This window comes from Amblyomma maculatum, chromosome 3 (assembly GCF_055883805.1).
Source record: "Amblyomma maculatum isolate TAMU_Amacu chromosome 3, ASM5588380v1, whole genome shotgun sequence".
NCBI classification, from domain to species: Eukaryota; Metazoa; Arthropoda; class Arachnida; order Ixodida; family Ixodidae; genus Amblyomma; species Amblyomma maculatum.
The window spans coordinates 180,284,451-180,300,566 of NC_139346.1; the positions used below are offsets into that span (position 1 = coordinate 180,284,451).

The 16,116-nt window shown below is 46.1% G+C and overlaps 1 protein-coding gene across 1 annotated transcript; it reads left to right on the forward strand.

Moving 5' to 3' along the window:
- Window positions 1–1,499: 1,499 nt before the first annotated feature.
- On the forward strand, window positions 1,500–15,841 carry LOC146197072 (uncharacterized). Its single transcript, XM_084598806.1, has 4 exons — window positions 1,500–1,630; window positions 3,060–3,186; window positions 12,490–12,670; window positions 15,418–15,841. The coding sequence occupies exons 2-4, from the start codon at window positions 3,156–3,158 to the stop codon at window positions 15,659–15,661; spliced, it is 456 nt and encodes a 151-aa protein (XP_084454932.1). The 5' UTR covers window positions 1,500–1,630; window positions 3,060–3,155; the 3' UTR covers window positions 15,662–15,841.
- The last annotated feature ends 275 nt before the right edge of the window (window positions 15,842–16,116 follow it).

Below are 16,116 nucleotides of genomic sequence, written 5' to 3' on the forward strand. Positions count from 1 at the left end.
TCTACTGAATGTTTGTAGCGGCCTACTGTGACACACCTCGATCGAACTTCAGTGGAAGAGAAACACAGGAACATTCGCCTCCTAGAATTTCCATGAACGATATGGAAATCGCGGTGACCCAAAGATTTGCTAAGCCCTTCCCAGTGGCAAGTAATTGACGCTACTTAATTGAGGCGCCTGAAATGCTGCTATTGAAACATTTCAGTCCTTAGATAAGCGCATAAACCTTCGAAGAATTTGGCGAAATGCATTTCATGCTAGTTAAACAGGTAAACACACTGCAGAGCCGACTTGCATGCTGCGATGGTTCTGCTCTGCCTGGAAATTAAAAATTGGAGAGAGGGGGGGGGGGGGGGGGGGGGGGCATTTAACCCCTGTCTTGTGCGAATGCTCATTCGCGTAGTTGCACTTGACTACTCGCTTAATCACTGTCACTTAATTTTTGCCCCTGCCATATCACACATACAAGCACACGGCCTGCCAAGCCGTAGGAACGTGCCTGCGTGGTCATATGATAAGCGGTCTCGTGATGTCACACTACAGTAAGGCCAATCAGTGCACGGCCATGTGCCACCTGCCACCTGCCAGAGACACGCCCGTGATTTTTTCGCTCACTACTCCGACGCCGGGTATTCTGGACAACTTGGCGTTTTACGCTGTTGTGTTAATATGACGTTTTATATATAAAGGAGTCCTAACCGATCATAACCAAATTGTGCCCGCCGAGGAGCATACCCCCTTTCCTTAAATCAACCGCTGATTAGAAGTGTACATTCGAAAATTACACGAGTAGCTGCAGGCTACGATTAGGCGCTATATTTATTTGAGACATGTAAGGGAATCACTGCCGTTAATTATGCCCACCTCCGATAAATCCGCGGCGTAGGAAAAATGATCTCATCAGTAATCATGCGATACTGTTTGGTATAGACTCTCCCTTGCCTTCGACGCAGACAACCAAACCTGACCTTTCCGATCAGATCCAATCGGTACGAAACGTATTTCCTGGACTTAAAAAGCAAGATCGATTATCGTGTTTTCCCTTTATATATACCTTGTCCTCGAGACATGACAAAGAGAAATGCACGCATTTCCCGTCGCGCTGCGCTTGCCTGCAAGATAAGCCCACTTTCTCACTCACAGAGGCTAATCTTCCAAATTCGTTCCGACCATTTTTTAACAGGCGTTGATTAAAAGAGGGAACGGAGCAACATTCTCTCAAAACTTATCAAAGCCGGGAGCTCTTAATTCTGCAGATGCATATGCAGCCAGAGATTCCTGTTACATCAGTCTGCTGTCACTTTACAATCCTATTACGCCGACTCACGTAGATGCGATATGCACGTAGACCTGCATTACGCACCCCCGACATCTGCAGTGCAATTAAAGAGGCTAACGTAGCGTCCAATGAAACTGCAGTGCTACCTCGCTCGTATACAGGAGGGTGGAGCGAAGCTACGCTATGCACCCCTCACCTAGACACGTGTAAAATGCTTCGAAGGCGGGCGATACCGGCGGCAACCACGTGGTCTGCTCTCTCAAACACGGGCAACTCCATTGTCAAAGAGGCTAGATAAGCGGCTGAGTCCCGGCTATTCCGAGACGTATCTTTTGCGCACCACTCGGCCCGGTAAGTATGCATGTACCTTTTCTCCGCCAGTGCTGGCGTTTTCTTAGCTAAAACAATACGGACGCTCAGAAGTATATACTGAATATGGAGCCCGATTTTGAACACGCTCTTTTAGTGCCGTCCTATGCTTGATGTATTCAGCTTGTAAAGCGTGTAACCTTCACCACAAGAAGGCTTAATTCATATTAAACGTTGCGAGACCTAAAGACGGAGAGGTGGCGAGAATATCCCGTACGCACTTATAATTTACATAACTATTAGTATATTGAACCACAGCCGCCAACTTATTTGTTCCGAGTAAAATTAATTATTTATTGCCCATGTTGTTCCGTCAGCGTTTATTGCTGAGAGATTGCGTTTAAACAATTTCGCGGCCGATCGGTTCAAATTATTGACGTATGCATTGAAAAGGGTTTCATGATCACTGGCTTGAAGTGAACGTTGACAGTCTAGCCGCGGGGATCCATCCACGCCCAAAGGAATTGTTCGACGCACAGCAGCTCATTATAAAATCTGGCGGTGGTTGCTACATTCCAACTTTTTTCTCGCTTGTAAAAGAGTTTGTTTTGAGTTCAAGCATTGCGTATATGTCGTTACAATGCAGTAATATTTCGACACGAGCCGACTCCAAATTGTTTTCAGGGCCGTTTAAAACTTCGCCCATCGTTCAAAAAGTTCGTGCTTAGAGCGATACTTGTATGAAACCGAATTCGGTTAATCATGCGGTCAACTAATTCGAGGCTTAACTGTACAGTCGAATACAACAGTGGTCAGTTCCGACCTGCTACGTAGTTTCATATAGTTGATTTGTTGGTCCATCCTTTCGGCGTGCTGAGCAGCCTATCCTGAACAGGTCCTCTCTTAGTATTCAATCCTTGCTGGACATTTTGATTGATAAACTTTATTGCGAGAAATTGGGCTTAGGAGGTAGTGGTTTAGGAAAGAGCAGTAGTCGGCAGTCCTCTGTCCAGGAGTCCGTTGGCCTCAGCGGCGGCTCTGGCCCGCTGCATCAGCATGAGCTGGTGCTGTGCGTCCAAGTCGGCTAGAAGGTCCTCCCACTGCTCTGGACTAGGGCTATCTATTTTAGGCATTATGGGGCTTGTCCTACATCCCCATGTTGTGTGCAGTAACGCAGTCACTAGCGTAATTCCCAGCATAGGGCAGTCCAGTCGGTTTTTGGCTCCTTGCTAAACCAGCTCAGAGCTTTCCACTGTTGAATCTGCAGCGCTCGGCACAGTTACGATCTGCAGTATCCCGACAGGCTCGCACCATACCAAAGGAAGTGCATATCTAAATTCGTCTCTTCGGTAAAATTTTATCGGGGGGCTGCAAAGCAGCCTTTATCTACTCCCTGCGCGACAGCAGATCAGCTAGAATTGCGTTGTGTCGGGCGACGCCTACTCTCACTGTTTGTGCATGTCGCACCCAGAGGACGATCTGCCTGCAGCGAGAACGGCAGCGACATCATCGGGAAAGGACAGGCTACAGCGCAGCGTGAGCAGCGGCGTGCACCCAAGCGGTGCACATGGGATGCGTCGAGTCTTCTGAAATAGACGGTACGCGCGACTATCAATAATGCGTCTAGGAACCCAACCATTCTCACTCTTGCTCGCGTTTTGCAAACACCCAACCGGTTGGTACCTTGTAACATTACTGCCGTTATTTAGTCCTTGCTACAGCGAGTTCAAACTCCGCGAAAAAAAAAAAAAAAAAAAGATATGCGAAGGGAGGCGCACATGCAGTCAGTCTGCCAAAAGTAACCAAGCGATAGTGCTTTCTTCTCAGTTTGATAATCTGCTGTAGCACCCCCCTGAAGACAAAAGGGTCTCGAATGGTACGAACGATTCCGTTTGTGTTACACAGAATTCAGTTTAAGGTTAGGAAAAAGCTACGTTACCGGGTTACTTTTTTCAAGGACGATACACGACAGCGACGGGCGCTACGGCTCTTTCAGTCTCGCGCTCATCAGGTTCGTGGGTCATTTTAACACGACAGCATTCAAATCCCCGTTCATCAAAAAAAAAAAAAAAAAAAACGGCGTCGATGTAGAACGAAAAAGCTAGCAGGAGACACGGCCATGCACTGATTGGTTGTAGGATTGTGTGACGTCCCCCGACCGCGTGACATATGGCTGATTTGGCAAGTGCCATGCACTGATTGGTTGTAGGATTGTGTGACGTCCCCCGACCGCGTGACATATGGCTGATTTGGCAAGTGCTTACCGCTCATGGTGAATTCCAAACGCAGAACCAGATCGGTCCGCACACTCAGCGACATAGCGCCCGAATTCGGCGGAAAGCATGCGTTCCCACTCTGCATTTGGAACGCTGTTGCTCCGGCCGGACTACAGTAGGTGGCGCTCGCGAACTATGAGCTTGCCTGTGCTTCATGTGCGCGCCGTATCGTCTGTTTTCAAACCTGTAACTAGCCCCGCAATGCATATTTCTGTAACGGATGTATGTTGAGGTGTTGACATCAGCAGTCCACGCGGTTATTTCGTTCATGGTCGCACAGCTGAACGCGAGTTCTTCGACACTTTTTCAAATAAAACAACATCGCGGTGCGCCGTTTTCAGCTTCCCAAAGCATAGTATTTGAATGGCATCGAGTTTACGAAATAGAAGCACATAAAGATAGAAAGCTCTCCGACTCGCTGTCCCCAAGAGAAAGCGCCAGTGCGTGATGGTAATTTGCATCTAAAGCGGAGGCAGTACTGATCGTTTGCTACAAAGCGCAGAGGGCGGAGCCAGTGCGACCGAGACAACACGCCGACGAAAAGTGAGGGCGCTGCTGAAGATATATGTCACGAAAACTTCCGCCCGGCTCCGCCGATTTCGGCGGAGCGACTTTGGCTAGGCGATTGCTCCCCATCTGCGTCGACCCATGTTCCTGATCTGCGTGTGGAATACAATTGCTCCAAACGGAGCTGAAAACGTTGCCCTGGAAGTGCTCCAGCTTTGAGGGGAATCTAAGCCTCTAGGACACTTGTATTCTGAGTAAGACATGCTACCATGTAGGTCACGCAGGCGCATTTGTACGGCTTGGTTAAGCGGAGCCAATCTACGTCGGGTGGTCAAATATCTTAAAATTGCCTGCTAAAATGTATTTGTGAGATAATAAAGGCACGAACTATTATTGATTAAGTAAGTTTCAAAGCCCATGCACGCGAAAGAGGACCCGCAAGGGGAGTCTATGTATACATGGCTGTCACGTCGTACCTCAAAGGCGAAGCTTAAATGTCCGCTCCGGTTTTTCTTCAACGCTCTGATTGGATTCTGTCTTTTTTTTTTTTTTTTGCGCAAGAAAACACGACACAAATAAAACGAGGTAGACAGGACAAGCGCTTGTCCTGTCTACCTCGTTTCTTTTGTGTCGTGTTTTTTTTGCGAAAAAAAAAAACAGAATGCCTAGGCACCAACTAGCCTGCAAAAGCGTACTCACAAGTTATAGCTCTGATTGAAGCCATTCGAACACAGCACCCGCTCTTTTTTTTTACCACCATTATCTCGCGCGGGTTTTCTATGCTGAGTGTGCCACATAGCGCCTTGTTTAGAATTTCCAGATGCCCGCAGAGCAAACAGTGCCAGGGCCAGGGGATACGGGCCTAAATTCTACCTCCTCTCGCAATCTGTACTACCGCGCACATGGGAAAGACACATGGCACTCTGTCCTAAAGTCGGACATGTAATGGCTCTGCGCTACTTCCTAGAGAGAGGCATCTTGATCGAGCGGTGCCTGCATAAATAATTAGCACAGGCCCTAGTGTGTGTAGAAGACAATACCTGATTTAATTTGCCGGCAAACGAGTAAGAGGCTGTCGCCGACGTGCACTATGCAGGGTGTATAGCATATGCGCCCTCCATAGTAAGCATCGATAGAGCTGGCTTCCGAACAGTGGGAACCCTGGAAATACCTAAGTGCTTGTAGCACGTGCTCAGGCCATACGGGCGCCATTATGAGAAGCATGGTGTACATACATACATACATACATACATACATACATACATACATACATACATACATACATACATACATACATACATACATACATACATACATACATACATACATACATACATACATACATACATACATACATACACACATACATACATACATACATACATACATACATACATACATACATACATACATACATACATACATACGTACGTACGTACATACATACGTACGTACGTACGTACATACGTACGTACGTACATACATACATACGTACATACATACATACATACATACATACATACATACATACATACATACATACATACATACATACATACGTACGTACATACGTACGTGCGTACATACATACATACATACATACGTACATACATACATACATACATACATACATACATACATACATACATACATACATACATACATACATACATACATACATACATACGTACATACGTACATACGTACATACGTACATACATACGTACATACATACGTACATACATACGTACATACATACATACATACGTACATACATACATACATACATACATACATACATACATACATACATACATACATACATACATACATACATACATACATACATACATACATACATACATACATACATACATACATACATACATACATACATACATACATACGTACGTACATACGTACGTACATACATACATACGTACATACATACATACATACATACATACATACATACATACATACATACATACATACATACATACATACATACATACATACGTACGTACGTACGTACATACGTACGTACGTACATACGTACATGCATACATACATGCATGCATACATACATACATACATACATACATACATACATACATACATACATACATACATACATACATACATACATACATACATACATACATACATACATACATACATACATACATACATACATACATACATACATACATACATACATACATACATACATACATACATACATACATACATACATACATACATACATACATACATACATACATACATACATACATACATACATACATACATACATACATACATACATACATACATACATACATACGAGCACAGACGCAATGGTTACTGAGAAAGAAAAAATCTGTAACGGCCTACTGTACTGAGCGAACAATTCGTTCAATGGCAGGCGTTGGCACTGCGGCCTTCACCTGGATAGCACTGCTCCCGTGCAAAAAAAGCTGCACTTGGTGCGTGTCTTTGCTTAGAAAGCTAATAACCGTCAAGCTGGCTATATTTCAGACAGTTCACGCACGTATCATCTGCCAAGGTCTGATATGATCAGTGAATGGCACCCCTTGGTACATGACTTCATCGTGTGCAGACCGACCGTCCGTTCATCCCGAATTATGTCCATTAAACTGTGGAATGGTCTAGACAGCGGCCTTTTACACTGGAGTGCGGAATGTTTACCCAACACTGACGTGAGTAATCAACTCTCTTATTTATCTTTGCTATCGGAAACGATAAATATGTAAAGATATACACGAACTTGTGCAAAGTAAGCGCATGTGAAACATTATGGGCTGTTGTTTTCGCTTTCAGAGATTAGATAAAGGTGGCTAGCAAGCAAGCCACAGCTATCAGTACGCCGAGCTTCCCTCCCCTATAGAAATCAGCTCATATACACCACATTTCGTAACTCACATGACTGTTTAGGTCTGTCTGCTGCTTTGCACCACGATTTTATGACACGAGTCGAACCTTTCGCAATATTATAAATATACGACAACCTGTCGAGATTGGTGACATTAATTGAAAGCCAACATATAGAGAAATTATGCTGAAATGAATAGTGAAAACACGGTAGGAATTGTATCACGAAAGTGGGAAAAACGAACCTGAAATGAAAGTGCCGTCAGATTGCAGTATTTTGTTTAGGATCTCATAAAATATACCTTAGGCAACCGCCGTATAAACTTCCACACATAATTGCTGACACTTTTCTGAACTAGCATAAGCAAACAATATTGCCAGCTGTGCTGAAAATATCTGAAGAGAAATAGCGCATTATTCCTGAAAACAAAACGCGAGATTAAGTTCTAATTATACATACATATGCCTTTTTACATATATGCCTTTTTTTTTTAAGAAAGCGGCTACTGAAGCCAACGGCAGCGTAGTCACGAGAATTAGTCTCGATTAAGAAGCACATACCTGGACTAATCATTTCGAGGTCGGCCGATTAGTTATCGCGCCATTTTACTGTCACAACAAAGCAGACTACAGCCCCATGCCCCGATTAACACCCCCCCCCCTCCCGCCCACATCACACGCACGCATGTATACAATACTACCCATGTTGAACATACGCACATATACCTACACACGCCCCGTCCTACGAAAGCGCTTCAATACCTGTTTGTCCCGTAACAGTTTAATAAATCTACAGCCCGAAGGTTTCTGGAATCAAGGTAGCCAGAAGGTGGCAGCAAACGTCGTTGAATCAAATTTTACCCTGATTCACTGAAAGTAACTCTGCCTTCACACAGGGGGCAACATTTTGCGGTTTTATGATTTATGAAACGCTCGAAGAAAATGCGAACACATGACCTCATCGAGCTCTTCGATGAAAAAAGCCCGCCTTGAAACAGAACACGGTGGGACGCCAGGATTTCAAGCGTGCGAATGAAACTCTGGGAAGTATCAAGCAATATTGAGGCATCGGCCGTTGTAATAAATGTTGCAAGGGAACGCCGCACTAAAGACGGAACTTAGGAGTGCTTATCGATACATCCGCATAAGTGCACCGACGCCAGAAACACCGCCCACGCCAAGACCCTGGCGATAAGATAGCGTGCGTTTCCGGCACGCGCAAAACACTATGCGTCTATGGCGCCTGGGCGCTAGAGAAAGGCGTTGGCTAAAGCAAAGGCGACAGATTGAGAAACGAAATAATTCGTTCCTATAGATCTTTCCCGGTCTTTAGCACCGATAATTACTGGCAGTGCCTAGGGTGTTTTAAGTTTTGTCCTGTCACGCTTCTACTTCAATACGGTAATACATCTGAGGACCACATTTTTCACCTCTCTTTACCCGCAGATTTCTGCACGTCCATCCATATCGCAGGAATATAACTATGTCCAACTAGTACATTATCGCTGCCTCATGGGTACAGAAGGGAATCGAAAGAAGCGAATGAAACAGCGGGCATGTCACAAGCAACAACCACTTCTGCCCAAGCGATTGCTGCAGCTTCAGATACCGGGAACACCGTCTCTCTCTCTCTCTCTCTCTCTCTCTCTCTCTCTCTCTCTCTCTCTCTCTCTCTCTCTCTCTCTCTCTCTCTCTCTCTCTCTCTCTCTCTCTCTCTCTCTCTCTCTCTCACACACACACACACACACAAATGACAAAAACAGGCACGTCTCAGACGGTTCCAGTACCCCTAGAAAAAAATGGAGGTGCCTCGAAACAAGCACGTCCACACACGCCGCTGCTGCAGCAGCAGATACCCATGTACAGTACTCTCTTTTTGTCCTTCATGATGGTCAGAGAAGCTTATGCATCGATAATTAGGTCATCTAATAATTATAATGCAATTGTAATGCGGCAATACCAACAGCTTTGCTAATACTGCCATTAATCTCGTACGCAGCGAAGCACAAGAAGCATGCCAAAGATTTACATAAAGGACACTGCACGAAAGAAATTTTATCGGCTCATAAATGCACAATATCCTCAAACCATGACCACATCTAGATTCTCCAGTTTTAATTTTTCTTTTTTTGCTGTTTTGAAAAATTCTCAGGACACTTAAACACCGCCCGGAGAGTATATGACACGGTAGTTATAATTAATCCGATCAGTGGCCTGGTGTCCTCTTTGTGTATCTCTTCGGAGATGCGGACTCTACCTTATTGTTGAATTTTATTTTTATGCGCTACAGTACCTGCAAAGCCTCCATTTAACCTAATCCATACAACGAACATTGACGGCCTAGGTGTAGCGTGTCTGATTCGCCACGCAACGGTCATGGGTTCGATTGCTATCTCACCGCGCTTTGCTTTCCGGTGCAGTTAATCTTGCGGCGTCGCGAGGGGTGTGCGGGGGGTGCGGTCCGCACCGGGTGCAGCGCTCAGGGGGGTACAGCTGGGCAATGAGAGGGAAGAAGAGGCGGGGGCGAAATTAATTATTATGTAAAGACGCGAAAAGGCACGCACTGGTACCGCTGAGACACTGACTGGCAAGTGTGGTCTTCCCGTAGAACTAATTATTCTCTTCTGAGGAGTGCTTGAAAACGCATGCCGAGCCTGTGTACGTGCGTGCCCTTGGAAACCCCGTCGATACCCATCGGAAACACCTGCGCGGGAGCGTGACACCCGACTGCGGCCGAATCGTCTCTTTTTGTGTATGTGCAGTTCACTCTCCTTTCCTAAGCGCAGACCGCTGCCGGCGATTTTTTTTTTCTTTTTTCTTGTTCATTTATGTCCTGTGCCTTTCTCCCTCCTCGGCCCAGTCACACATTCGCCTCACACTTTCAAAACACCGAAAGGCACGGAATGCCGGTCGCTTAGTTGAATGGCAAGACTAATCGCTACGCATTAACTAGAAAGAAAAAAAAAATATTCGTGAGAATGGGGGCATCTATATGCGAGGGCAGGTGCTTTAGAAGGGGAATTGAAAGTGAATGTACCTAACAGTGCTCATGTAGTACATTATGCAGTTATTACCTCTTTTTTCTCTGAAAAATGCAAATTTATTGTTAAAATCAGAAACGTAACTGAAAGCGTTAAAACAAAAATGAGCCTGGAGTCGACGCCCATCGTCTCCCAGCTCCAAAAGGCCGTTTCGCGCCTAATATTTTCTATTTTTATGGCATCAATTCACATTGGTAACATTGCAGTCTGGATGCGGAAGTCAGCTTGCAGCTTTTGGTGGAATTGAGAGGAGAAAAGTTGCATGTAGAGAATACAAAGTACAAGGCTTCCGCACCGGGTGCGGGTGACCCTAGTGACGCCACTGAATCTACGTTCTTACATTTCATGTTGGCCTTTGAGTGAAGATGCGGTCTCATAACCATAATTTACCTGATCAATAATCACTTTCAATTTCGTGTGACGTCGCAACCATGTGGAGAAATTGTTTAGTGACGTCAGCATTGCTAGACTGAGCGTGAGGTCATGTGATTGTGACGTCACGGCCCTCACGACCAATCCGGATTTTTTACAGACCACAATGCGGTTTGCCCCGAACTTTCGCTCAAACGCTATCGCGTTAATACACAAATTCGCTTTCCTTGTTATGCGTACTTTGTGCATTTGAGCCAGGGTTCGTAACCATTCCCGCAGGAACTATATCTTAATTGTCCGCTCTCGCGCGTGCTTTTAGTAATGATGTTTCAAAGTGTGATAGTTTTTGTATGTCTTGGTGGCTCGTCGCATACACAAAACGCTCTTAAAAGGCTATTGCCCTCGTTCATTGCACCAACCAGACTGACTTCACCTGGAATGCGTTGCATAACTGGAAAATAAATTTAAAAAATACAAATGCTTGCGCCGAGTCACCGATAACAGACGATAATTCTAAGCAGACTTATATCATATACGCTACGTCATCGCTGGGTGCATGGCAGTCGTTGTTGTAGTAGTATTACTTATTTGGTCGCTCAGAATCGACCACCAAGAAGGAAGCGAGCGTGGCGCACAAGAGCCATGCTTGTCTTGCAGCTGACCCGAGTCAAACCCGGCACTGCACTAAAGAGGGTGTAAGGAGAACTGAGACGATCTAATGACCACCGGGCGGGCACTGTAGAAGACAATGGGCCAAAAACATGTTCATTTGACCCTGTATGAGGACAGGTTATGGCGGACCCTCGTGCGTCCAATGGCAACGCGATAATACGGTCTGAAAGCAGCGGCTCCGAAGTGGCAGATGAGCTTATCGTTCTACTAGTAGCCGAGATAGCGAAGATCAGGGATACGAGCACACTCTTGTGAAAGTTATCTCCCTAGGTTAACACCGTCTCGCCAACGCAACCGTCAACAAATTAACAAAACGTTTTCACTGAGCTGCCACTGTATAGGCCGCACCCACAATGCGTTGACGCCATGTCTGGGTGCCTGGACATAAGGTTTAAAGGAACTAACAGTCTACAAGTCCAAGGTAAACGTTGGGGATATTTTTTAATGTTTTGTTGTTGATGAGTCTTATAATGATTCTTTCTCTCTAAAATTATCATGACTCATTTTTGTCAATATCAACAAAACAAAAAAATACCCTCAACGTTTGCCTTGGAATGGTAGACTGTTCACTCCTTTAAATTGTATCATAACGAGCCCCTCATTTCCCCTTCGATTCTCTGCTTAATAGATTGCGAGGGTCTCAGTTCTGGCAGTCTTGAGGTCGAAAAGGTAGCGTAAGAGTGTTCTCGCACAGCTGCCGCCCTCCCTAATTATCACGTGCTACGTGACGCTCGCGGTATAACAGGATATTCCACATCCGCCGCTATGGATGAGGGTGGCGCTGGTGAACGCTCACAGGCTTCGGTTAGAGTCAACATAAATACCCAAGAAAGCAGAAGGTTGGACAGCCGTCGTTGTATCTCAGTTGGGAGAGCACTGGACGCGATATTCGGAGGCCGTGGGTTCGTCTCCCACCAACGGCGCGTTGCTTTTCTTTCCGCTGTGCATTTAATATTCTTTCTCCCTAAAATCATCATAAGACTCATTCTTGTCAATATCAACAACAAGACATGAAAAATATCCCCAACGTTTGCCTTGGACTTGTAGACTGTTCGCTCCTTTAAATTGTATCATAACGAGCCCCTGATATCCCCTTCAATTCTCTGCTGAACATGAAGTTGTGTTACAAACGCTGCAGAAGCAGACAGCAGAGCAGGCATGTCGTACCAGCCTCCTCCGCCTCCTGGTAACCAGTACGTGCCTCCACCACCTCCATCGGACCACGTGGACAGCTACCAGGCGCCCGTAGGCAGCACCTACTGCCCACCTCCGGCGCCGGACGTGACAGACTCGGCGGTCTCCTACCAGCCGCCCACCTTGTAAGAGCCTTTATCGTTCGGACGTCATCCGCTATGCCAAAGTGCTGTTCCAGCCCCCGTTCCTCAGCCTGCGTGCCAGGAGCGGAGAGTAGGGGGCCTCCTAAATCGGTGGAAATTAAAGTTTTAATCAATCAGTCAATCAAAGTACTGGCCAAACCAGCCTTGTTCTATAGTTCAAGAACTCACTGCCCCGGCCGTAGCAATGGCCTTCTCGGTCCTCTCGACAGGTGCGCCAAGCCCTTCATCTCTACCGACATGGTTTCAGACTAAGGAAACAGCGCGTCGTGAGCAGGCTTGGTTGCAGCCGAGGCGAGAAAAAAGAAGAGGACACTAACGCTAGAATTCATCACTAGCTCGGCGGCACGGCAGTGTAACATTTTATATAGATGTAGCCAAGATAAGAAACTTAGGAGACTATTTACAGTAGATCTGTTAGATCGTGCATGTTATATATAAGCGTCGCTATCTCACGTAACCTCGAGTCATCTGGTTAGTAGAAACGCCAGAACATGATATTGTCCCCTCTTCCGGTTCCGTAGTAGTAACACCTGGTTCCGGCGTTTCCACCAATCAGATGACTCGAAGTCACGTGAGATAGCGACACTTCGATAACGATGCAAACTCGAAATAAGGGCCCAGCTCCACTGGTTGAAAACGAAACGCAAGCCCCAGTTACGCATGGGCAGCTCATGTTAGGGACATGCGTACGCTACAGATGGCTGCAGCTGTCATGCACGCTCCATTGTTCGAAAACGAAACGCTAGCCCAAGTTGCGCATGAGCAGCTCATGTTAAGGACCTGCGCACGCTACAGAGGGCTGCAGCTGTCAAGCACACACCTTGCTACTTCGTAACTGCTTCTCCCACGCACGTTTGTTTTCAACCAGCTGCTAAGTTTCGCCCCTGCTCAGAGGGCGCCACAACGCTTGAACAAGGCGGATTCACTAGCTCACAGCCAAAATCCGCAAGATGGCGTTTCGTGAAGCATAGGAATAGGGAGCCTCCGTGTATGTTCCCTACATAGGAAGCAAAACCCGACATAATGGGAGTTTACTGGAGAGTCTAGTGATCGTTCGCGTCAACCTTTGCCACTGCTGGAACTCGTCGATTTGAGCAGCCACCTGTGGCGCCCTTACGGGGACGACTATAAAGTCAAAGCGTTATCCTTGGTAAACTTTCACGATTCCTCCATACTTTTTTTTCTGCCTAGTGCTCTGGGGGGACGCACAATACGCGCGCACGAATAAGCCTGTCCCCTTAACACCACGCTCAGTAAATACAACGACGCGTTTCATGCGATACTTCAGTTTTTCAAAGCTGCACTGACAATACTGGCGCACGGCCTTGTTGGTCATCCAATAGGACAGAATATTGCATATAATAAAGAAAAGAAAAACTCGACGAAGCGAGGCGAACAAAGCGCTCGTATTGTGTTTCTCTTCATTGCTGTCACTTCTGTGCTGTTCTGTTCAAATTAACTACAACATCAGCAACGATATTCGAACATGATAATGGTGCAATCATAATGATGAAGAACCCTTAGTTATGTCAACACCACGCCAAGTGAATACGCGGCACGGATAGCTGTACCGCGTCCATCACATGCGATGTGACCATCGCCAGCCCAGGGCAGCCCTGTCTAGGTCACATAACGAATAACATATTTTCGGTCAGTCCGTCATCCACGTGATCCCAGTCCACCCGTGCTACAGCTGCAGCGCTTAAAGGACTACAGACACCTAATTTTTAAGTTCCTGTTTTATCATTTGTAATGATGCCTAAGACATTACTGTACACGAATCACCGCGTCACATTCGCCTACGACTGCTGGATAACTTATAATCGAATTTCTTTTCTCACCTGTTTCGGTTTCAACAGCCGAACGATGGCTATGACGTCACAGTTAAGTCTGCGTCATGCGAGGGATGAAAATACAGCGATATAATCATTGCTGTGTCATTCGAATTCACTACAATGATAAAGCCAGCCTGCCTCAAGAACAGAAATCACTGCAAGTGAAGAATGAGCGATTATATCGCTGTTTTTTCATGCCGCGCATCAAGACATGATTGTGACGTCACAGCCATCTCTGGACTGTCGAAACCGAAACTTGTGAGAAAAGAAAATTCAATTATATGTTATTTAGCGGTCGTAAGCGAAAACTGCGTGCGGATCGATAAGAGGAATGACTTATGTACGCAAAATTAAAAGAAGAAAATGTCACCAAATTTTGGTGTCTACAGTCCTTTAAAGTCTGGCTCCATCGGAGGGAGGTCTGTAGTGATTCTAGCGCTGGTAGAAAGGGAAACAAAGAGGGAAAGAAAGAAAGCGGCTGGTTGTCTGTTTTGGAAATCGTTCTATACAAAGGGGAGAAATCATTTTTCTCCATCTCTGGTTTTCGAAAACGTATTACTGGTTCTTATTAATACTCATTGTAAAACTGTCAAAACGATAGAGAAAAAATCTTCCAATTACACCACTGACAAGAACAAAAAATGGTTGCCTGCTTTGTACATACAGCCCTCATACTTTCAAGCTCGGGGATCTCGGACCCCTCTTAAATATTAATGTGTGTGTGTGGAGGGGGGGTGTTACAGACCCCCGAGACTCCCCTGACTTTAAGCCTTGTACAGCTGTAAACACCTGATGAAGTTACAACTGCGCATGACTTTGAAATGGGTCGCATGGTAGGGATGGCAATTTGTAGAATCTCGATTTACCGCCACTACACCTATCTCTCCTATGCAGCAACTACCAGCCACCAGGCGGAGGCTACACACAAGGCAGCACCTACGTGCCCCCCGCGCCTCCCGGCGACTGCTACCGGCCACCCAGCGAGCCGTCCTTCTACAGCGGCACCACAGTTGGCGACACGTACAGCCCGCCGCCCGCGCCCTACTCAGGAGGCGGCGACTCGTACTGCCCGCCGCCCGATCCGGGGTACGGTGCCCCGCAGGACACCTACGTGCCTCCACCGCCACCTGAAGACTGAACATGAGTGTGCAGAACGAGTGCAGACAGACGCTATATGGGACAGCCGTTTCTCAATCGCTGTTGGAAGGGTAATAATAAAGAGAACGACAAAGGTCGCGTGGGCGGAACTATATCTGCAAGCTTAGCTCTTCCCGCTGCATTCATGCAAATAAAGGCTGTGCACACCGACTAACGAAAATTTTCTACCCATAAGTGCTAGAAGAAAGTTAAACATCTGCGCTCTTTTTGTTCATCTACTCACTGCGTGCGACAACAGACACGCACCTAGGCCTACAGAAAATGCAGTACCTTGGCGGTATCTATGGTCATAAAACTTCCGTTGTCGGGCGGACAGCATATCATGCATGTAACGGGCGCTGTGGGTGCATTGATTGCAACTGCTACCCTGACAACGTAATGTCTTCTGACTCGGCGACTGTGGAGAAAGTGACAATCGCGGTATTGTGAAATAAA